Source organism: Sinohyriopsis cumingii, chromosome 10 (assembly GCF_028554795.1).
Source record: "Sinohyriopsis cumingii isolate HCF-2022 chromosome 10, ASM2855479v2, whole genome shotgun sequence".
Classification (NCBI taxonomy): domain Eukaryota; kingdom Metazoa; phylum Mollusca; class Bivalvia; order Unionida; family Unionidae; genus Sinohyriopsis; species Sinohyriopsis cumingii.
Genome location: NC_142970.1, coordinates 76,888,245 through 76,913,008, shown reverse-complemented (window position 1 = coordinate 76,913,008; position 24,764 = coordinate 76,888,245). Strand labels below are relative to the sequence as shown.

The window sequence follows — 24,764 nt, the reverse complement described above, 5'->3', positions numbered from 1 at the left end:
ATTACCTACCTTAATACTATTTTTAAATATGTAATTAGCATTAGACATGCTTCCTTTCTTCTTTTCGATCATCTCACTGAAGATGATGATCTGTTCAAACAGGAAAACCCGTCTTTCTTTGAATTTTGGCTGCGTTAATTTTGAGCTAATTTCAGCCACCAAAAGTGTATCCTGAAAAAACATCAATTAATTAACATGTTATCTGTCATTTTGCTTACCTCCTAATTTTTTTATGTAGTCAGTTTATAAATATTTTAATTAAACATTGAAAATGTTACCACGGAAGTAAATGAAAATTATACAGAATATATTTGATCTGAGTTTTTCTGCACTCGAACAGATGAAAAAAAGAGATTACATACAAGAAGAAATTTCTTTTTTTGGAAAATATAATGTTTCAAAGAACTGATTTAAAAATTCATAATATTTTGAAATTGTATATACTGGTAAATAATTACCTTTACTAAATTATTTTTACTTAAACAATTATCAGTAGTTTGAAGCACTACAAAGAAGCTTTCTTTAAGTCACTAAGACCTTGAATGTTGATCTCAAAATCAAAAAAGTCTCTTTCTTGAGTGCATGCCATCCACAGATTCTGGTTAAGGTGACTGGTCTTGTAGATAGTTTAAAAATTATGAAAAATGTAACAGATATTCCGATGTATGTGCTTATGGCCAATATCATAATTACATATTAAAATCTGCAAGATTTGAAAAATTATCAGCATGCATCAAACTTACCTGAAGTAAGAGTTTTCCTTGAGCTGTGATCTTACCCTGTAATTGAAATAAAAATTGAATTTCAGTTAATTATAAACAAATATGTCTGTTGTGACTCAAAGGTCATAAACTAAGTAAAAGAAAGAACAAAAACCATAAATTTTGTAAAACTTAAGAAATAATTTAATTATCAAAATCATAAATAAAAATGAAAGAGGAACTTAACATAATTATGAACTGAATCCAAAGTCATCCTAAAAAGTTCTATTCAAGTCCAAAAGAATCAAATGTTTCAAAGTGAATTTCAGATCCTCAAATGTATGTATTACAATGGCATTCTCCATAACTCTTCTGAATAATTCACAATAGTCATAGAATAATGTTCTAGTCCAATGAACACTTTGTAGTTCAATGAAAAATCCTTACATTATATCTAAACACAACCCTAAATACATCTGTAGATTGGCTTTAACGTATGAAATAAGAATCTATAATAGGAATGAATCCTAATTAAGAATGATTCTAACTGCTGAGTTCTCTCCTTTATATATATATATATATATATATATATATATATATATATATATCTTTTTGAGTCTACAGCATTATGACTATATGTTGCAATATACCCCATGTGACAGATCTTATTTTTCAATCTAATATTCATGTGACCTACCCCTGCCAATGGGAAATAACCTGATTCTTCTAAAAACTCACCAGAAAATGAGAAACTTGTCAACAACTTTTGACAACTTCTATTTATAGATCCTATGTAATCTACAGGCACTGTAACATCTTAAAACTAAATCTATATCTGTGCACAAAATTAGCTAAGCAACATCTTCGTAGATAATCACAACAATTTATAGTCATGAACAAAAATTACACAAAATATAGGTAGTCATGAGCCAAGAATTGCAAAAAAGGTGAGATATTAATAACACATGAAACAGTCTATACATGTAGAAGTTTCAATACAAATAATAAATCTTCATGGAGTAACATCAAACCCAGAGATGCCAAGACAAATCCATATCTTTTATATCAGGTCCGCTGCCCAACCCTAACCCCAAATGGGTATAACAGGAGTCCTTCAAAGGTACTGACGCTAAACTGGGGAAAAACAACTTCCAGGAATATAGCCATCATATTCGATGCATGACTGGTACCATTTTCATTTAGGACCAACCAGAACAGTGTTCCCAAACCCCATGTCATGACTCAAATCAGGATCACGAGGATGTTCTGGAGGGTCGCTATGTTGTTTTTTGTCGGGTCATGAGGCTCATACAAGATACTTTTTAGGTTGGGAACCACTAAACTAGTCCATGAGATGAAAGCCAATCCTCCAAGTAGTTTAGGATTATCAATCATAATCTTGTTTTAATGGACAGATGGATGATAATACTATAATGAGGGAGTACTGTATATATATATATATATATATATATATATATATATATATATATATATATATATATATATATATATGTCATGTACTTAATTATAAGGCAGTCCCCCTTTATTTTGGTATACTCTATTGCTCCCATGGGCAGTGTTATAATGAGGGAGTACTATATATAATGTACTTTATTATAAGGCAGTCTCCCTCTAATGTGGTATACTCTATTGCTCCCATGGACAGTGTTACAATGTGGGAGTACTATATACAATGTACTTTATTATAAGGCAGTCTCCTTTTAATGTGGTATAATATATTGCTCCCATGGACAGTGTTATAATGAGGGAATACTATAAGGCAGTCTCCCTTTAATGTGGTATACTCTACTGCTCCCATGGACAGTGTTACAATGAGGGAGTACTGTATATATAATGCACTTAATTATAAGGCAGTCTCCCTTTAACATGGTATACTATATTGCTCCCATGGACAGTGTTACAATGAGGGAGTACTGTATATATATATATATATATATATATATATATATATATATATATATATATATATATATATCATGCACTTCATTTTAAGGCAGCCTTATTAAAAGTATACTTTGTTGCTCCCACTGATTACACTATAATGAGGTAATACTGTAGTTAGGATCCCCATATGTTAGTCTGGTCATCTTTTAAATACAGTCAAGACAAAAATAGTATATTTATCAAATGATATATTCCCATCCCCAACATTTTGACAAACTTGTAAGGTCTGTCACCTGGTTTTATAATGGAAGACATATGGTATAATAGTAAAATTGCCACCTAATTTAGTGAAATGCAACCAAAAGCACCAATCAAATGAGAGTCTGTGAAACTTACATCGAAGCCCTGCAGCCTGCCCACTTGCATCATGTCATTAGCAGCTTTGGGTACCACACACATGACCTCACATGCCTTCCTGAGTGCTGAAGCATCTAAACCTGCCTTTTCTGTATACTTTAGAATATCCTACAATAGAAATAGATAATTACATGCAAATCCACAATGATCTAAACAAGATGAAAGAAGGAGAAACCTATACTTAGTGTAGTGGATGTAAAGCCAAGTCCCCATTGCAGTCATAAAAAGTCTTCCACAGAGGTGAAAAATTTATTAGTGGTATGAAAATCCAGTTGAGTCATGTACATTGGTATCGAAGAATGACTACCAAATTTATTGTTTTGTGTGCGCAAATAAGGTTTTCAAGAACACAGATCAGATCAGATCAAGAAGATACAAATTTATGAAAAATAGAAAAAAATGTTTCACTGGTCTGAAAATATAATCGAGTCATATACATACAGTATCTCCCAAAATATGCCTAACAAATTTTGTTTGTCAACAGTTCTTTTTAACATTAAAAATAAAAATCCCGGTTCTTATATCGATTAATTTCCATAATGATAAGCCCAAGCCACATCAACAATCTTCAAATTCGTATGCTGAGTAAAAATATTTCTCTTTTAAAACGGTGAAAAAATAAGTACTTTTTTAATGTAATGAAGCAGGTTTTCCCTATCTATTCTTTGAAATTCCATGTATAAGACTGTCTCATTAAGGGCTTTCTCAGATAAGTTCCATACTTTGGTAAAAATTCAATTCTAAAATTTCTGGATATAACTTAATCTAAATTTGGGCAGAGTCTTCACATATTTTATTATAAAATAACTATATACCGACACACTGACACAAACCACATCATTTGATGGAATAATGTTAAGTCTACAGTACAGACCCTTGGGCAATTGTCCAGTTACCGGGTTCGTGACAAGTCCAGGAGATTAGACTCCAAAGCTTGTTTGTTGTGTGTTTTGTCGCAATACAGAGTTTAAACAATTTGGAAAACAGTAACGTGAGAGAAATTGATAAAGTCAACAAAAGTACAAGTGACCTTCAAAAATCTTTATTGATTTACCACTAATCAGAATTTTCATTTGGTATTCTCAATGTAATCCAAATTTCCAATAGGTATTGTCATTGTAATCATAATTTTGAATAGTAACTGAAATTGTAATCAGAATTTTCAATAGTTACTGTCACTGTTGTAGAATTTTCAACAGAATTTATAAATTGTAATAAGAAATTATAATTGTAATTGTAACTGTAATCAGAATTTTTAATAATAATAATAATAATAATGTAATCAGATTTTTCAATATTGTAACTGTGTGTGTGTGATACGGATTTTTAACGTAGCTTTAATAATTTTTCAGTCATATTGCTATGATATTTGCAGTTTGGCAGTTAATAGTGATGTCTAGCAATGGGGCATCATGCTGCAGACATGTAGCATGATGTCCCACCCAGTCACATTATCCTGAAACCAGGCCGACCAGTCCTAACACTAAGCTTTTAATGCTGAGCGCCTAGTGAGGCAGCTGTCAGTACCGTTTTTTTAAATAAGTCTTTGGTATAACTTGGCTGGGGTTTGAACCTGCAACCTCCTGCATCCGAGGTGGATGCTCTAATCACTAGGCCACTAGACCGTTCCTGCAATTGTAACTAATCATAAATTTCAACAGTGATTGTTGTCAGGATTTTCAACAATAATTGGAATCAGAAATCTGAACTGTTAATCAGAATAATGAACAGGGATTGTAATTGTAATCGTAATTTTTAACATAGCTTTAACAATTTTTCAGTCATATCGCTACGATGTCTGCAGTGTGGCAGTTTATAGTGATGTCTAGCACTGGGGCATCATGCCACAGACATGTAGCATCATAAACAGGAATTGTAATTTTAATCATAATTTTGAATATTAATTGTAATAATTTATAAGAGCCATCATAATCATAATTTTCAATATTGATTGTAATCATTATGTCACTAGTAACTGTAATCACAATTTTTAATAGTAACTGCAAAGTTTTTAATAGTAATTGTAAATCATAATTTTCAATAGTGATTCTAATCATAATTTTTTATAGCAGCTGCAATCATTTTTTTAATTGTAATCATAATTTTTAATAGCAATTGTAATCATGATTTTTAATAGCAATTGTAATCATAATTTTTTATAGCAATTGTAATCATGATTTTTAATAGTAATCAGAATTGTCACTAGTAATTATAATTTTCAATAGCAATTGTAATCACAATTTTCAAAAGTAACGTTCATATTAATTGCAATTATTTCAAGTTACAAGCAATTAAGGAACACAAAGGGCCCGAGATATGCCAATATAAAATGAAATCTTTTCAACCCCAATTCTTTTTTTTAAAAAGTGAGGGCTTTTCCTGCAAGAAAAATCAATGGATTTCAACATGACTAATGAATTCCTCTGCTTCTATTTCTAAAAGAATGGTTTTGTACAAAATAAAAGAGAACAAACAATGAATTTTCTTTTTTACAATCTGTCTTCAATATCCCACTCTGTCAAAATAATTATACATAAAATAAAGCAAAACATCAACATGTATCAAATCTGGAAAATGAATAGATAATTACTTAGCTAAAGTACAAAGTGCTTAAAGTTTCAAACCTTCAGAAGTAACTGATATTTCATAATTCTCTGTACAGGTTTAATAAGCAGGTCTGCCAAGTGAAGCTTGTGACCCAGCTTTTGTCGGATTTCCTGGTGAAGAAAGAAGAAAATACATCAGAAATAACAAGAATATTGAAATAAATAGTCTAGCTTCATTAATTTGACTACCACTAACACAGCAAGATATGCACTTAGGATGCTTTCATAGGATTTACAGTGGCTGACAAACTTTTAAAATGTTACTTTTCAAAGGTTCTGTTAACCAACACATTTAGATGATAAATACTGTAGCTTAATGAAATCAGCATTATCGGTAAATCAACCCGATGTGTAATATTATTTAACGTGCAGCACAATGGGTCAGCCTCTGCTTTTTCCTACCGATGCCATACGATTTGAAAATCATGATACAACAGTAAAATCCCATTAAACTGTCCCCTTGAGAAGAGATATGGAAATTTATAGTTTAATTGGAACAAAAAATTCCTGCATCACTGACATCCACATGAATCTTTTATTTTACACATTTACCGATTTTTCAAACATTAACAGGCAGTCAACTGAAGTTAGTCATTAACATGCATTAACTGAAACCTCACAAGTGAGAAACCTTAGTAAACCTAAACCTCCTTTAAACTGGAAAAGATTCCTTTAAACTGTCCCAAATAACTCTGAATACAGGTAGTGCAGAATATTGAGAAAGAAGATTCTTACTGACTTTCAAAATAAATTTGATTGGTTTAAATTGTACCGAATACCGTTAGTGCAGAATATTGAGAAAGAAAATTCTTTTTGACTTTCAAAATATGGAATTAAATATAATGTACTTTATCAACAACTGATGCTATTCAACTATTCTGTGCAGCAATGTGGTTACAAAAATACATTTTAACAATTTTCACTCAAAGTCCAATTCAACATCACGCAACAGGCACACACTTCATGTTTGAAATGAAAAAAGGTTATAAACATTATTTTGCATTTACACTCACCTCAAAATATGTATCTACATATTCGGCTACCACGAATTCTGACTTTGGTTTGTTCTCACAATATTTTACATACATATACAGCCGTCTTTCCTGAAACAAATTTTAGATGTTCCATTTAAATGCCAGAAATAAGGTGATAAAATTACTTAATAATTAATCATTTGATAAATACTTCATTACTTAAGAATTAATAGCCTGATAATTACTTAATTACTTGACACTTGCTTAATTACTTTGTAATTATTTTTGTTAATTACTTGATGACTTAATAATTACTTGACACAGTTGCTTAATTACTTGTAATTATTTTTTATAATTACTTGATAAAATTACTTGCATCAGCTATTTAATGCTCAGTATGCAATGGAAATGAAAAAGTAATGTATTCTGTCACTTATACATCAGATCCAACTACACAGATCCAGATCTGTTGTCAAACAATGTGCTGGCAGATCTAGATCCTGTAAGGAGTTATCAGTAGAACAAACAACTCGGACCATGATCTGCCAGTGCATTATGTTATGACAGATAAGGGTCTTTTTGTCTGCAGTTGGACCTGATGTCAAAGTATATACAGTATGAGCAATCCAATTCTCATGGCTCTGTAATATGAACAGAAAAATAAAGCTTCACAAGATTATATCGTCTTGTTTTAAAAATAATTTATGGCAGATTTTTTATGTATGTCATCGTCTTAAAATCACTGTAAAAATTTCATGCAAAGCCATAAAAAATTTATTAAATTTTTTTTACCAATTGTATAAGGCATTTTGCAATGTTTTATATTTTTAACATTATTTCACAAGATAAGCACATGTATGCTTTTTCTATAAAAAAATCTTTTAGGAAATGCAGATCAAAATCTTGCACTGACTTGTGAGCACATTGGAGAAAACATTATGATACATACATATCTAGTAAATGTGAGACCCAGCCTCTCCGCATCTTCTTCACACTTTTCTAACTCTGATTGAAATGTTCTGAAATATATAATAATAATAATAATAATAATAATAATAATATCGATTTCAAAATAGTTGCCACAAAATTCCAGGAACTGTTGAAAGGTATATCCAATTTCAATTTAAAAATATGCTTTTTTTTATCTTAAGTTTATCGTAATCAGGAGAAAGGTGATGGAAAAGATCATAGAGTCAGTAAAATTAAAAACTCCAGAGTTCCTTGTTTTCAAAATTCAATGCAGCAAAACTTTACTGCTAGATTATCCACTCAGTAGCAAAGTCATACAATGCATAGCAATCTACAGCTTACTACTGTGTATTTTGAGTCCTAAATGTAATACTAACAAGCATAGCAATGCATAATTGGTATTTATCAAGAACTTAAATATCAACTTACTCTTTATGCCAATCATATATTTGGTGTATATTTCCAAACACAATTTTGTCTTTCCCATTCATATCATCTGGCATTGGATTTTCACTCATATACTTCATGTAACCCTGAAAAGAGAGAAATACATGAACTTCTTGATATACACACACATACACAGAGTAGAACTGGTCTTGAAAGACCACACACCTTCTACAAAAACATAATGGTCTCTCGTAACTGTTCATAACACCATGTAATCTGTACCTGGAGAAACTGGTCTCTCAAGACATATTTTATTGTGACGAATATGGTTATATCATATTGAACTTAAAACTAATCGTAGACCACACAACAAATTTTACTTACATCAGTGATTCACACAATACAGTGTCTTGGTTGGATCATTGTGTCTCTACACAGTCTGCTCATTCCGCTATAACTGATATGAGAATACTTCACACCCTAGTAGGGTCTGACCATCGTCCTACTTTAATGACTATTAAGACTGATCTACTTCCCAGATTTGATTCATGCCCCAGTGAACTCTTAAACTTGAAATACAACATCAACTGGTCAGAAATTACTTCTGATGAAAAACTGAATTATACTCAGACATCTACATTTTTATTAAGCAAGGTTGAGATCCCACATTGTGTTGCGATCTGTAATGACCATGGCTGCACTAACCAGGTGCATACGAAACAGATAAATGGATTATACACTGATATAGTAAAAGCTTTGTTGAGCTCTGGTAATAGCTTGACTAGTAAATCCAAACGCGGTCACTGGGTTATACCAGACTGGAATGACTGTGTCAAAGAACTACACGAATTTGCACGAAATGCTTACCTTATGTGGCGTGATAACGGTAAACCTTGTCATGGCCATCTCAGTAACCAAATGCGCCAAACAAGAGCACAATTTAAGTACGCTCTTAGATTATGTAAGATGGAGGAAGTAAAACATCGAGCAGACTCGTTAGCACAAAAATTTGAAAATGTCGACCAACGTGAATTCTGGAAGCAAGTTAAACAAAATACTACGACAATTTCCAATAAACTACCAATTTGCATTGATGGAAACCATGGTCAGAATAATATATGTAACATGTGGAAAAATCATTTTGAAGACTTACTTAATAGTGTTAAAAATGAATCGAATAAGAAGCATGTGCTTTCAGCATTGAATACCCCTTCTGCTCCTACTGAGGAAATCACATTATCTGAGATCCAAAGTGCAATTACAAGACAAAAAGGCGGTAAATGTCCAGGATCAGATTTTTTATATATATGTGGAACATTTTAAATTTTCAGATACTAGACTTCATGTGTTTTTGATGATTTTATTTAATTGTATGTTTGTGCATAACTTTGTACCAGATGATTTCACAAAAGTTACAATTATACCGCTACTAAAGAGCAAAATTGGTAGCCTGGTGGACAAAAATAACTACAGACCCATAGCTCTTACGACCATTATTTCAAAAATATTTGAATGCATCATACTGCAAAGATGTGAAGTCACAATCTCTGATAATCAGTTTGGTTTTAAAAAGCAGCAGTCAACAGATTTATGCATATATGCCTTTAAGGAAACTGTTAGCTATTATGTGAATCATGGCAGCCCAGTATTTGCATGCTTTTTAGACGCTAGCAAGGCATTTGATAGGGTCAATCACTGGACACTCTTTAAAAAGTTGATTGATATTAAAATACCTGTCTACATAGTTCATATTTTAGTTAACTGGTATGGCAAACAGTTGTATTGTGTACGATGGGGAAGTGTAATATCCAGCGCTTTCCATGTAACCAATGGGGTGAGGCAGGGGGTATTCTTTCCCCTTTGTTATTTAATATATATATATATATATATATATATATATATATATATATATATATATATATATATATATATATATATATACATACATACATACATACATACATACATACATACATACATACATACATATATATATATATATATATATATATATACGAGTTAAATCATAAGCTCGGTCAGTGTTGCGTGGGGTTATGTCTGCCACCAAATGCATTGTTTCTTAAGAATTTTAGCTTTGCTGATGATATGTCATTGATAAGTCCTTCTATCACAGGTTTAAGGAAATTATTAAAGATATGTGAACAATACACATTTGATAATGATATCATCTATAATACAAAAAAGGTCTGTATGCATGGTCTTTCAGTCAGCTTCTTTCAAATTACCATCTCCTCCCCCTGTACATCTTAACAGCAACGCTCTTACGTACGTCAACAGTTATACCTATTTGGGTCATATTTTGAAATCCAATCGGTCGGATAATGAAGATCTGATGAGACATTACCGATCTTTGTGTACTCGAACAGACATGCTTCTAAGTAAATTTAAGAATTGTTCATTGAATATCAAAATTAGATTATTCAAATCTTATTGCTGCACCATGTACAAAATCTTATTGCTGCACTCTGTGGACAAACTTTAGTGAATGTATGAAAAGAAAACTAGTTATTGGTTATAATAATAGTCTTCGTTTTCTATTAGGTCTTCCTAGATGGAACAGTGCTCAATATGTTTGTAAATTATAATGTATTCAGTTTTGATGAAGTAATGAGAAAGTATGTTTTCTCAATGATGACAAGAATATCTAATAGTAAGAACTGTATATTGAAATCTCTTTGGAACTGACATTCATTTAAATTCTCACATCATTAGTAGATAGAACAAATTACTATTTAAATGTACTGTTTTCCTTCTTAACATTGCATGGCACAATTAATTGTTGTAGATGTATCTGTATACTTTGTACGTAGGATATATATGTTCTTTTATGTTTACAATGTTTTTACTTTATATCTATATTTTAATTTAAAGGTATGGACTTTGTAGTCTGAAATAAAGAATTCTTATCTTACACACACACACACACACACACACTACCACCATGAACAGTTTAGGGGAATATAGCTTTAGACTATTCTGTCTGTCTATATGTAATGTATATATTGTTCCATTATCTTGTTCTAATTTTGTAGAGTCATGTCTTTATTTGGTGTTTAAGCAGATCTGGGCAACTTCCTCCAGGACACGGGCTAGAAAAGTGATTTTTTAAAGCCACACCCTAAAATGTAAATAAGCAAGCAGAACCATATTGTCAGCAGGATCTAGCCCGGGGGTTGGGTGGGGGCCATAGTTTTCCCAACCCTATGTTTAAGGTATGCATCGCATTATATGATAATTTCTTTGTGTGCGGCGAGTTCCACATCTTTTGATGAACTGCACTGAAACTTGGCAGACACAAATAATACATATGCCAATATGTACGCAGGGTTCCATTGTTGTGCTCTGATTAATCTTTTAAGAGTTGTGCCCCTTTTGTGTGTTGCAAGTTTAATTATTATGCAACTTTTCTTCCTGGATGACAAGGCTCTTGAAAATGTTAATGAATCTTCATGTTTTACAGACAATTTCTGGAGAATCAGATACAGTTTTTATTATGAACTTGTAGTGAATATTTTCAAGTAACCTTGGTGGTTTTCTAAAGCTAGATTTGTACTTCTGAAATATTTAAGAAATAACATTTTTGAAAATCTAGATAATTGCCTGAGACGGTTTTGTGGGAAGGACTAGTGAAGATTCATTAGGACCAGTATATTTCTCAATCTACCAGTCCTTCTGGCCACAACGAGTGCTTGGCTAAATTCTATACTTGCCGGTGGTCCTTGTACTGGTCAAGGGTAAAAAAAAAGGTTGTGCTTAGCAAGGGTGAAAGACAGTTAATTGGGCAAACATCAAAACTTACCTCAACAACAGTTCCTAAATCTTTCACATAATCCCGTTCTGTCTCTATCAATTCTTGCATCACATATCTGAAAAGCACATAAGAATTACACTTTTACCATATAACATTTAATAAAAGCCAATGTTTTATTTTTTAATATTAATCATATGCAACATTGCCTCACAGAATTAATATGGCATCACATCATAAAATCCATGGCCATCTTAATGGATGTATATAGCACTCCCTTGTAATGCTGCCTATGGCAGCTGCAGCATTTAATACTTTATAGTGATCCTGCCTTTGTATGAAGCAAATTTTAAATTTAAGTTCTCCCTCATTATTACACTGTCCATGGGAGTCATGGAGTATAATTCTTTATAATGAAGAACATGATGCAGTACTCCCTCATTATAACACTACCCATGAGAATCCTGTAGTATACCAACCTATGATATCAGTGTGCTAATGATTGCTTATAACATGCAGCCATAAATGGGGATTTTTATGCAATTTGATAAACACATGTATTGGAGAACATCTGTGAATCAAAACACAAGTACACAAGTATAAACAAGTATATATACAAATACGTATGAGATATCCCTAAATACCCCTCTCTAAAACATGTCAGTATGTCAAAGTTTTGTGCCTATCACATACTGTAAGCAACAAAGAAATTCTCAATTTTATCATTAAATCAACTAATCTGCATATCCATCATACTGCCAAATCAACACCTGATAAAGAAAAATTCAAAGTTTGCTAGGTTAAGTTTAGAGACTATTTCTGTGTCAAAACAGCAATACAGATGTTGCCCAGTAAGCTTAATTCAAAGGTGACTAAGTTTTTTGTTGTTGATGGACAATCAATAGATGTCACTAACTACCAACAGATGTCACCAACTATCAATAGATGTCACCAACTATCAACAGATGTCACCAACTATCAACAGATGTCACCAACTATCAACAGATGTCACCAACTATCAATAGATGTCACCAACTATCAACAGATGTCACCAACTATCAATAGATGTCACCAACTATCAACAGATGTCACCAACTATCAATAGATGTCACCAACTATCAATAGATGTCACCAACTAGAAGCATTAGCTCATTATGATTTTCCAGTTGCTTAAACACTTGATAGCCTCAAAACCCAAGATGACATACTGGTAGGTGTGTTATCTATGGGACTTGTCAAGGCCCTAGAATTGAATGATTGCCCAAAAGTCTGTTGTACAGATCTTACCTCAGCCCCTCACAACATGCATTTCTGTCATATTATTTCAACACGAGAACTTTAGAATAAAAAATGTGAAGCCTAGGCCCAAATTTAGAATAGAATAAAAAATGTGAAGCCTAGGCCCAAATTTAGAATAGAATAAAAAATGTGAAGCCAAGGCCCAAATTTAGAACGAGAGATACTAGTTACAACAATAAACTTTTACTATCCTCCTCCAAGATTCACTTGGGGACAAGGTCCACAAAACATTTACCGTCCAACTTTACTGGATATGCCAATTAATTAGGTGTTATGTAGTTTTAAAGAAGTAGATCAGCTCATTAATTATTAAAAACAGTGGAGTAAAATAAAATATTGTAGTTGGGTGAAATTCTACAGTGTAGTTTTGTGAAAGTAAAATTGTTTTATAAATAATTAGTTCGAAAGGAAACCAGATAATCAAAGAACAGATAGTAATGCTAAATGCAACAGGAAATCTGCAAGTAAAAATGACACAATAATTAAGTACATCAATATTTTCTTTTGTCCCAGCCTGATTTCTCCTTTGAATATGGTTGCAATGTTCATTTTTGCAGAACAGATGTCTGGGAAGAACCATTAGAATTTCAGGATCTCTGATACATGAGCATATATGAGTGTATATACTAGTACAGTAGAACTTGGATTATCCTTCACGCTATTAATGATCAGGGCATTGTACTCAAGATATTAGAAACAAGTACATGTACACATTATGATTTTTTGATGCCCCAGTCTATTGTGTAACATTTTTAATGTACATATTCTATCAGCCACCTATTCTCATATATGTCATGCTCTTGGTCCTGATAATGAAAGTTCTATTGTACATAATAGTACATAGATTAGTACACACAAGTACTTATACTAGTACATATGAGTACATACATTAGAACATACTACTAGAAATACTATAACATGCATGTACATATACTAGTGCATATGAGTACATATATTAATACATGTACAATTACATATACTATTACATTTCAGTGCATATACTGGTACATATGAGTACATGTACATGTATATACGAGTACATATACAAGCATATATATGCAATATTGCTCATAAAAATTATGCAGCAGAGTAATCCTCCTCCTAGCCACCTGCTTTTTACAACCATCTCTTGACATGCACACACACACACACACAACAAAAGAGTCACCATGGAAATGCAAAGCTTGCTAAGGATTGGCATTTAAATCCATCATTATTCATCCCATTTTTCGGAAATTTGAAAGTCATGACTTTTATCTCTTTCTGAATGGTTTTATTTGCAAATTAAAATAATCATTTCCCCCTGAACATCTCCAAAAAGTTAGTATTTCCCTCATTTATGTATGATGTCAGTCAGAAGTGGGCTCTGTAGACTAGACTGCATTGTATCCATACTGTTATGGCATTTTTTTATTTTTTTTTTGTCATTATGCTGCCATTGGAGATAAGTGTTCACAAAAGTCTAGCTTTGAATTATCTTTTAATGTATCATTGGGGAAATCACGTCAGTTTCAAGGTCTGATTGATATCTATTTAATCAGATGTTACTGAGTACGAGTAAACAATACATTCATTAGATTCAAACTGAAATTTCTTTTACCAATGCACTTGGTATCTGGAAACTGTATGTACTTGGAAAATTATGGTGTCTGGATAATTGAAGGGTCTTGATATTTGGATTAATAAAGTAGATGAAATTTGCTCTTCTGAATTTGTTGGTGGCTGCTTAAATCAAAACATCAAACTTCATAGTCACTAAAATAGGTGGCAGTGACCTACCTTCTTTTTGTGAGGTATTTTAGTCTCTCTGCTTCCTTCTTGTCCTGAGTAGATTCTTCCCCACCTGTCTCTCCACCTGAGTCTGACCCAGTTTGGTCTGACTGGGGATCCTGAGAAGGGAGATAACTGATTGTGAACATATTAGAGGAAGAAATTATCTTCAAAATCTACTCCTTTACAAAGAATTTACTGATTGTTTGATTGATTGGTTATATAGTAATTTATGTTTGACTGTTAACTTTATTAGCGATAATGCAGCACAGTCAACCACAACAAAATGCTGAAATGCATAATGTTATGCAATATGACAAAGACAGACAATCCAAGTCAAGGAATAAGCTGAGTACTATTTTCAAAATCTCTTCATCTTCACTTTGTATCCATATCAAATAATACAATCCTACATATAATAGCTAACAATCATTATTAATGTCTACACTATCAGGATATCAGTTCTTAGTACATCATTATCATTATTAGCACAATAAAATAAAAATTCTTAAAAATCATGGAATGACTATCAATTTTCCTCTTCAACAATTTAAGGCAGTTAAACATTTTCTGTGCTTAAAAAATGCATTGATAAATATATGTTGATGTTGATATTACTGAAGAAATCCAACTAAAAACATTCTGATTAAGAGTAAAAAATAGATAGGTAGCTGCTATACAATAAAATCACCTTGTGGTTATCAGTGGCAGTTTTGTTCTGAAACCCATCTTCAAGTTGGAAAACAGACATTAAACTTGTAAGCAATTACCTCAGGCATACAACCAAGTGGTATATAATAATAAATTTTTTAAAAACTCAGCTGTTCTATAAATTGTTTTAGAACTACCTTTCTTAGTTAACTGCATCTGTTTCAATTATGTATAGGCTTAGACACCTTTTATTGCTGTTCTTAATTTACGAGGTATTTAAATTCTATTTCATTCAAAATTTGTTTCATTTAAATTCTATTTCTGAATCATGTTTACATTTTAATGATATCTTGTGCTTTTTAGCCATAAAGCCAACATTATAAGATCAGGAAATCTGGGCAATGTCCTAAAAATTAGTATTTAAACAACACTTCAAGATATACATCAACTAGTGTGGAATAAATAACAAGATACACAACACCTAGTGTGGAATACATGTAAGAGTTTAACGTTGTTTTTTCTGAGTTTATCGTGGTATAAAATGTCAGTTGCTGATTCACACAGCAAATAACGCCCGAAGGGCGTTATGTAAGCTGTGTGAGTTGGCAACTGACAGTTTATACCACGATAAACTCAGAAAAAACGTTAAACTCTTATAACTGAAATTTCAATTATTCATTATGTTATTTTGTTTGCATCATTAAAAAATAGAAATCTTAATTGAGCGTAGTAATACATGTTTGGGGTTTTTCTGTTATGTAGCTATATATAGCACATGGGATTGTCCTGCTTGATCGTAATAAGGTCATCGTAATACCAGTCCTTCAACCAATGGAAGCCAAATTTATTCAAAATTTTTATATAGAAAAAATGTAAGAATGTTGTTTTCCTCTAATGCTTACTTCATGTCTGCCTTCACTGGCAGTGTTTATCTTATGCTGTACACGTGACTCTATTTATAGAAGTTGAAAAGTAGTTCTCCTTACAGTTCATACAGAAATAAAATGTGATTCATTTTAATCACGTGGTAACATTCTGACCAATGGAAATGTTACTTTCCTGTACCAGCTACTGCCATTGCAATTATAATAAGATATACATCACTTAGTGTGGAATAAATAATAAGATATACACATAGAGTGGAATAAATAAGATATAAATCACTTAGTGTGGAATAAATAATAAGATATAAATCACCTAGGGTGAAATAATTAATAAGATAAACACCAGCTAGAGTGGATTAAATAATGAAATAAAACTCTTTGAATGAGAAAGTGATAGCTTAAAGAAAATGTGATTGCCTAAAGAAAAAGAGGAACACAAAACAATAAAGTATGGACTAGAGCTGAAACGAATATTTGAACATTCAAATTAGATTACTTTTCTGCAAATATTCAAAAAGGTATTTGAATATTCATTGTTTACCCTGCAAGTTGGGCAGCATTTTTTAATAGAAGGCAAACTGTAAATGATGCAATGTTGAATTCATTAGTTTATGAGGAGTGACTTCAAGCCTGTTAAATCTCCTGAAATTCAAAACTCTGATTTATAATGCAATCGGGGCCGTGATGTCTAAAACGCTCATCATTCCGGATCACTGCCATCTCACCTCTGTCTGCATGGGTTTGAGTCTCAGGCTCGCCTAACGTGGGTATGTGAGAAAGCCTGCCAGTAGCTTCTCATGGGCCAGTGGTTCTTCCCGGTGTTTTACAGGGTTCTTCCTCCACCAGTTATACCGGCCAACATGTATAGCCTATCTTGTACTGAAAAATGGCATTAAACCCTACAACAACAACAACAACTACAATGCAATCATCATGCCAAATTCTGAATAGTCAGATTGCTTTCATCACTGCCATTTCTATTCTGAATAGTAAGATTGCTTCAATCATTGGCATTTTTAATCTGAATAGTCACATTGCTTCAGTCATTGCCATTTCTATTCTGAAGTCATATTGCTTCAATCATTGTCATTTCTATTCTGAAGTCATATTGCTTTCATTACTGCCATTACTATTTTGAATAGTCACACTGCTTCCATCATTGCCATTTCTATTCCAAATAGTCACACTGTTTTCAACATTGTCATTTCTATTCATTATACTCATGAAAAGACAATGTAATATGGTAAGTTGATGAAGAAAATGAAATACAGGTCATATCAAAGATGGGGTAATGCAAATATCAACATGGTATAGAATAGGGGTCATATCCAAGACAACAAGGCACAGAATACAGGTCATATCAAACACAACATGGTACTGAAAAGGGGTCATATCAAAATATCATATAGAATAGGGATCATACCAAAAACATGGTGTAAAATAGGTGTCATATCAAAGACAACATGGTACAGAATAGGGGTCATGTCAAAGACAACATGGTACAGAATAGGGGTCATGTCAAAGACAACATGGTACAGAATATGGGTCATATCAAAGACAACATAGATCAGAATAGGGATCATATCAAATACAACATGGTACAGAATATGGGTCATATCAAAGACAACATAGATCAGAATAGGGATCATATCAAATACAACATGATACAGAATATGGGTCATATCAAAGACAACATAGATCAGAATAGGGATCATATCAAATACAACATGCAATTTTTATTGTAAACAAGTAACTTTCCAAAGAAATATTAGAGATGGACCCAGCATTCACTGAACAAGTAATTGAGTTTAGTCTTTACAATCCAGCTTCGGTACAAAAGAAAAATTTACGTTTGTATTGAGTTTGAAGATAACCAAGCAGAAAAACACCTATAGTCTTTTTGTTTGAATTCTTAAAAAATTTACAGGAGACCCCCAACAATGTCATTTAAACCAGATTTTCTATAACAGAGTTTACACATGCTTTCAATTTAATAAATTTGTTCTACTGAAATTTACACATGTATTCTAAATATTTACAAATCAAGTTTTGTGTGCATACTTTTGTAAGGGAAAGAACTCTGTGCAACCCAAACCTGTTATCTTTAACTGTTAATACAATGGATTACCTCCATTAATTTTCTTTAAAGAGAGAAGATAAGTACTTTATATAAAAACTGACTACACGTACATTGCATATGATTTGAAAACTATTTTTAATGGCACCAAATTTCCTTAATATATGTAGATCTTACTCTCAGTGATTTCAGACTATTTACCAAGTTTACTATGAAAAATGCAGTCTTTAGAATGTAACAAATTCAGCCAAGTGGATGCAAGATCATTAAATTACAATATGTTGATCCTGCTTATCAAACTCTTGAAAATTTTGATTCCATGTCTGATCAAGCCTGAAGCCTATATTCCAAGTCTGATCAAGCCTGAAGCCTATATTCCAAGTCTGATCAAGCCTGAAGCCTATATTCCATGTCTGATCAAGTCTAAAACCCCTATTCCAAGTCTGATCAAGCCTGAAGCCTATATTCCAAGTCTGATCAAGCCTGAAGCCTATATTCCATGTCTGATCAAGTCTTAAGCCCCTATTCCAAGTCTGATTAAGCCTGAAGCCTATATTCCAAGTCTGATCAAGCCTGAAGCCTATATTCCAAGTCTTATCAAGCCTGAAGCCTATATTCCAAGTCTTATCAAGCCTGAAGCCTATATTCCAAGTCTGATCAAGCCTGAAGCCTATATTCCAAGTCTGATCAAGCCTGAAGCCTATATTCCAAGTCTGATCAAGCCTGAAGCCTATATTCCATGTCTGATCAAGTCTTAAGCCCCTATTCCAAGTCTGAATTCCAAGTCTGATCAAGCCTGAAGCCTATATTCCAAGTCTGATCAAGTCTTAAGCCTATATTCCATGTCTGATCAAGTCTTAAGCCCCTATTCCAAGTCTGATTAAGCCTGAAGCCTATATTCCAAGTCTGATCAAGCCTGAAGCCTATATTCCAAGTCTTATCAAGCCTGAAGCCTATATTCCAAGTCTGATCAAGCCTGAAGCCTATATTCCAAGTCTGATCAAGCCTGAAGCCTATATTCCATGTCTGATCAAGCCTGAAGCCTATATTCCAAGTCTGATCAAGTCTAAAGCCCCTATTCCAAGTCTGATCAAGTCTAAAGCCTATATTCCAAGTCTGATCAAGCCTGAAGCCTATATTCCATGTCTGATCAAGCCTGAAGCCTATATTCCAAGTCTGATCAAGCCTGAAGCCTATATTCCAAGTCTGATCAAAATCCAGTCTGCAATATGGCCGTCAGAGTGGTAACAAGCTCAGCTAATCAGGTGCAAGATTACCTCTATGGTAATGGGGCCCCAAGTGGCCAAGTGGTCAAAAGCACTCACCGTTATGGATCACTGCTGAGATACCTTTGTCTGCATGGGTTTGATTCTCGGATTTGGCTAATGTGGTTATGTGAAAAAGCTTGCCAGTAGCTTCTCGTGGGTCGGTGGTTCTTTCTGGGGTTTTCCTGGGTTCTTCCTCCACCATTTATACTGACCATGTATAGCCTCTCTTGTGCTGATTGTTGTTGTAGGGTTTAATGCCATTTTTCAGCACACGGCTATACATGGCAGCTAGTATTAATGGTGGAGGAAGAACCCAGGAAAACCCCGGAAAGAACCACCGACCCACGAGAAGCTGCTGATAAGAATTCTCACATACCCACATTGGCCAAATCTGAGACTCGAACCCACGCAGACAGAGGTGAGATGCCAGTGATCTGTAATGGAGAGCGCTTTAGACCACTTGGGGCCCCCTCTTGTTCTGAAAAACGGCCTTTAATCCTACAACTACAATCTCTATAGTATACACCAATCTCACTCATTTCTGAATTCATCTAACAGCATGCTGATATGACACCATATGACTTCTAGAATGGCAAAAAAGCTGAAACAATTAGATACAAGTTCACGTTATTACTATGCATGGAGCTTGTTCATTATAAAACTTGTCCAAAAATCTTGTTGCCGTAAGCATATATTACAAGTTTGATTAAAATCTGATCAGACAAAAATAAGGCTTCCAGTGTAGTAACAAAGTGTCAATTAGTTCAAGATTGCCTTGTTAATATGCATAGATTTCACCCATATTTGAAACTATGATAATGACAATGCAAACCTACACTCAAAGTTTGATCAAAATCAGATTTAAATTATGGCCTTCAGATTGGTAACGGATGAATGACAGTTTAGCAGAGACCACAAGATCATCTGAACTTGCGGCAAGCGGGAAACATGAATCATTATTTGATTATGGTAATAGATGTCATATGTACTCGCATGAATTACAAAATTTAACAGAGGCATGCATCATTTTACCAAACAATAACAGTGAAAATTTAGTTATATTGAAATACCTTTAATTCGCCTTTAGTATATATAAAACAGAAATGAAACCATGCAAAATCAGGAACAAACATGCACGGTTACAAATATGTCTCAACAATTATTATCTAAACTGTTAAAATAGAAAGAAGTCTCTTGACGGGACTGATGCCTGACTGCCCCAAAAGATGTCCAGGAATTCATATTAAGACCATTTCTTCTTTTTAACTGTCAAGCATTGAAATCTGATATTCTTGGGCAACAGAAGATTTTAAAATTAGCCACCAAGACAGCCATTTTGGATCCAAGATCTGCACCATTTTCATTTCATTTAGGACACAGTGGACACGATCAGGAGACTTTTAGTGATGTGGCCATCCATTCAGGAGAATTAACGACAAAGTCTTCAATATGTTCATTGTGGCAGTCATATTTGAGGCCAGCTTGACACCATTTTCATTCAGTATCAAGTGGACATGGTAATTAGTATTCTGCCAAAAAATCCACATTGATATGACTTTTTAATCAAGAGTAGCAATAACAATATTTTCAGAACAGTTGCTATGGTGACCACATTGAATGTCAGATCAGCCTTTTTTTCATTTAAAGGCAAGTAGAGTCCACAATAAGTCTTCTGGTAAAAACCTCTTGCTGATACCAGTTTCAGTTTGGAGGGGGTAGCAACATGATTTTCAGGGTTACCATTCTGGCGGCCAAATTGGATATAAGCTTGGCACAGTTTTTATTCAAAACCAACTAGACACCACAAGTAGTCTTCTAGCGAAAACCCCATGCTGATATGACTGTATATTCAGGAGAAGTAGTAATGACAAGATTTAAATGATGGCTGCTGTGGTGGCCATACTGGATGTCAGATGGGCACCATTTTCATTTACAACCAACTAAACATCATAATACATCTTTTGATGAAACCCCATGCTGATAAGACTGTTCATTCGAAATGAGCAATGATAAGAATTTAAAGATGGCTGCTGTGGTGGCCATATTAGGTGCATTAGTAGTATCAACTAGACCTTGGGATGAATGTGTTTTGACAGTTTTCTTGCAATCCTCCCAGAAGTTCAGGAGAAGCAGTGATTACTAACTTGTGCCAAGGTAGTCTGGTACTAGATGCTGTATAATAAACAGGTCACTCCATAAGCTCTTTTGGTCTTTGAGCTAAAACCAGATAATAATCATACATAAAATTTTCATGGCATTACATCACTTAGCAAACACTTTTGCCATTTTTTGCACATTTTAAAAACTTTCATGACAAAAAACTTGTAGGCACAATTTAGCAACAAAGAGTACTTAAATGGGATTGATCTTCTATCAGCTGAAAACATCCAGGAATTCAAGGTAAGACAATTTCTTCCTTTTAAGCACCACTATCTGAAACCATGTTTATATTTTCAGTAATAAAAAGATTTTCAAATTGGCTGCCGTATTGGACACTGTCAAAGACTGCAATGAAAGATGTCTTTTGGTAAAAGTCCCATGTTGATGTGACTTTCTTTTTTGGAGGAGTATGTTAACTTGAACAGGATTTTCATGATGGACACCATGGTAACCAAACTTGATATCAGATAGGCACCATTTATAGTTAGTACCAGCTACACGTAGTAAGTCATTTGGTGAAAAATAAATGCTGATATGACCAGCCATCTAGGAGAGTTAAGATTTTCAAGATAACTATTGTGTCAGCCATAAGGTCCTTCCCCTTCTTCCTAAAAGTGTTTTTATTAATTTTGCACTGATTTAAAAATTCGGATAGAAGGGTAGTTTTTTTGAAAAACTTGTTATATATTATAATGATTAGTATATATAATGTAATAAGCACTTCAAGTACTGGGCTATTAACCAGCTCAAATAGATGCACAAATCAATTTTGGGAATTAAAAATATTTTTTTTTACCCTGTGGGGAAACTTGTGGGGAAAAAGCACTAGGGTCAGCAACAGAAACTGGGGATGATCAGCTGACCAGAAACATGCATACTTTTTTTGGCTTGAGATAAGTGGGATTGGCACCATTTTCAATTATGACAACAAGACATTACAAGATGTCTTTCAGTGAAAACCACATTCCGATAGAACCATTTATTCTCGACAAACTAATACATGTACAACGATTTTCATGATGGCCACTGTCACAGCATACAGAATGTCTGTATAAGATATTAGGATCACCTAGACAGCAAAAGAAGGTGTTTAGTAAAAAAAATCCCACATTGATATGACTATCTATTCAGCAGTTTTAATAATGAAAATCAAGATTGCTTCTGTGGTGGCCATGCTGTGGTGGCCATCAGATCAGCACAATTATATAATGAAGAAGACATTATTTTTATATTGTCACTCTGACAAGAGGACATCTTTTATATTTTAATATAGTCACCTTGACAATTGGATATATATTTTATTTTTATATAGTCACTCTGACAATTGGATATATATTTTATTTTTATATAGTCACTCAGACAATTGGATATGCATTTTATTTTTATATAGTCACTCAGACAATTGGATATGCATTTTATTTTTTAAACTAAGCAAATATACCTTGACATATACTTTGCATTCAAAATTGAATTTGTCCAACTGCAAGTGCTTTTGCTAGATTTTGCTGAAAAATTCAAAACTGCTGTAATGGCTTTAAATCTGAGTAGATAACTATATATGATTACAAACATGCAAACCAATTTTGATTTTGTCTACCTTACATAGATTTTTTCTACCGTACATAGATTTTGTCTACCTTGCATAGATTTTGTTTACCGTACATAACTTTTGTCTACCTTGCATAGATTTTGTTTACCTTACATAGATTTTGTCTACCTTACATAGATTTTGTCCAATCAATCAGGCTAATGCTAATCTGTATGCAACAGGTTGAAGTCATACATACTAAAAATAACCTTAAAATTGAACTGGTACGACAACGTGGAAATAGAAGCAGCTCTTCTGTATATGATCATGACGATGTGAAAAATATAAAATATTTGTGACTATGCTGAGTAGCTTTTGTGGTAATTGCATTAAAATCGATTTGGGATGGATGTATGTTCATGCAGATTTACAAACAAATGTGGGTGCGGTGGAGGAATGACATTTCCCATGCAAACTGAGTGGCGGGGGAGGGGGTCACAAAAAGGGCTCATGCTTCTAGTGTCCTCACCGTTCTCTGTTTGACGAGATTTTCAATCTCATTTGCGAGATCGAGAGAACTCTCTGCCCGAGTCTTAAGAGACAAGGTTGATGCCTGGAAGAATTACACAAAGCAGATGTAAAGATTTACAATTCATCTATCTAGGAGTTAACATAAGATATCCTTCATAAAAGATGCAAATGTGGTGAAAAATTCGTTCATCAAACAGAAGCCCATTCAACGATTGAAAGACATTAGTACATGTATGTAGATGGTGTTGCTGCATCAGCAGCCAGAATGGTTCTAGCTGTACACTTATCTGATAATACATAGTTCTAAAAATCAATATAAAAATAGGAAGTCATTTATTTGCTATGATGGAACCAGTGATTACCAAAATTGACCATGTTTTCTCGAACTAATGTCAGCATATCATTTAAAAATGTGTTTGATGATTAGATGTGTGTGCCGTTTTCTGCCGATCTGTTTTCATTAAGTAAATGACATTAACTAATGAAAGGTATTTCTTAAGTTGTATTACTGATGCAATGAAACTGCCATGCAGTCTCCTATTTCTGAATGGAAGAACCCAAACAGGTTTTAAGTGTTGCATTAATCAACATGTTTCACATACTTTGCAATATATGTGGAATGGAGTTTATATTATTTTCTAAAGACACCTCTCCCTCGATAACTCATGCACAATGGGGTGCAAAAACACACACTGCAGAGAGGGTGCAAGTTACTGTTAGACCCGTGAACATTTTAAGAGGATGTCATCCTGGGCATTAATAACCATTTTCAATGACAAAAACTGTGATATTATACACTCATTTAATAGTCTGATCATGGTTTTCTTCATGTTAAACATATGGGGTCAATTTGGGGGTGGGGCATTTA

General features: G+C 33.4%; 1 protein-coding gene across 2 annotated transcripts in view; it reads right to left on the bottom strand.

The window, feature by feature from the left end:
• LOC149790418 (kalirin-like) overlaps positions 1-24,764 on the bottom strand; it is a 536,347-nt gene that overhangs the window by 77,039 nt on the left and 434,544 nt on the right. Inside the window, exons 42-51 of one of the 2 annotated variants that reach the window (XM_089972467.1) lie at positions 23,895-23,978; positions 14,807-14,916; positions 11,780-11,846; positions 8,002-8,105; positions 7,553-7,622; positions 6,643-6,732; positions 5,648-5,740; positions 3,003-3,131; positions 744-779; positions 10-171 (exon numbers count right to left, since the gene is read on the bottom strand). In XM_089972467.1, the coding sequence (XP_089828593.1) occupies positions 10-171; positions 744-779; positions 3,003-3,131; positions 5,648-5,740; positions 6,643-6,732; positions 7,553-7,622; positions 8,002-8,105; positions 11,780-11,846; positions 14,807-14,916; positions 23,895-23,978 (945 nt within the window). The remainder of the gene's footprint in view (positions 1-9; positions 172-743; positions 780-3,002; positions 3,132-5,647; positions 5,741-6,642; positions 6,733-7,552; positions 7,623-8,001; positions 8,106-11,779; positions 11,847-14,806; positions 14,917-23,894; positions 23,979-24,764) is intronic. The other variant, XM_089972468.1, reaches the window with a different exon arrangement.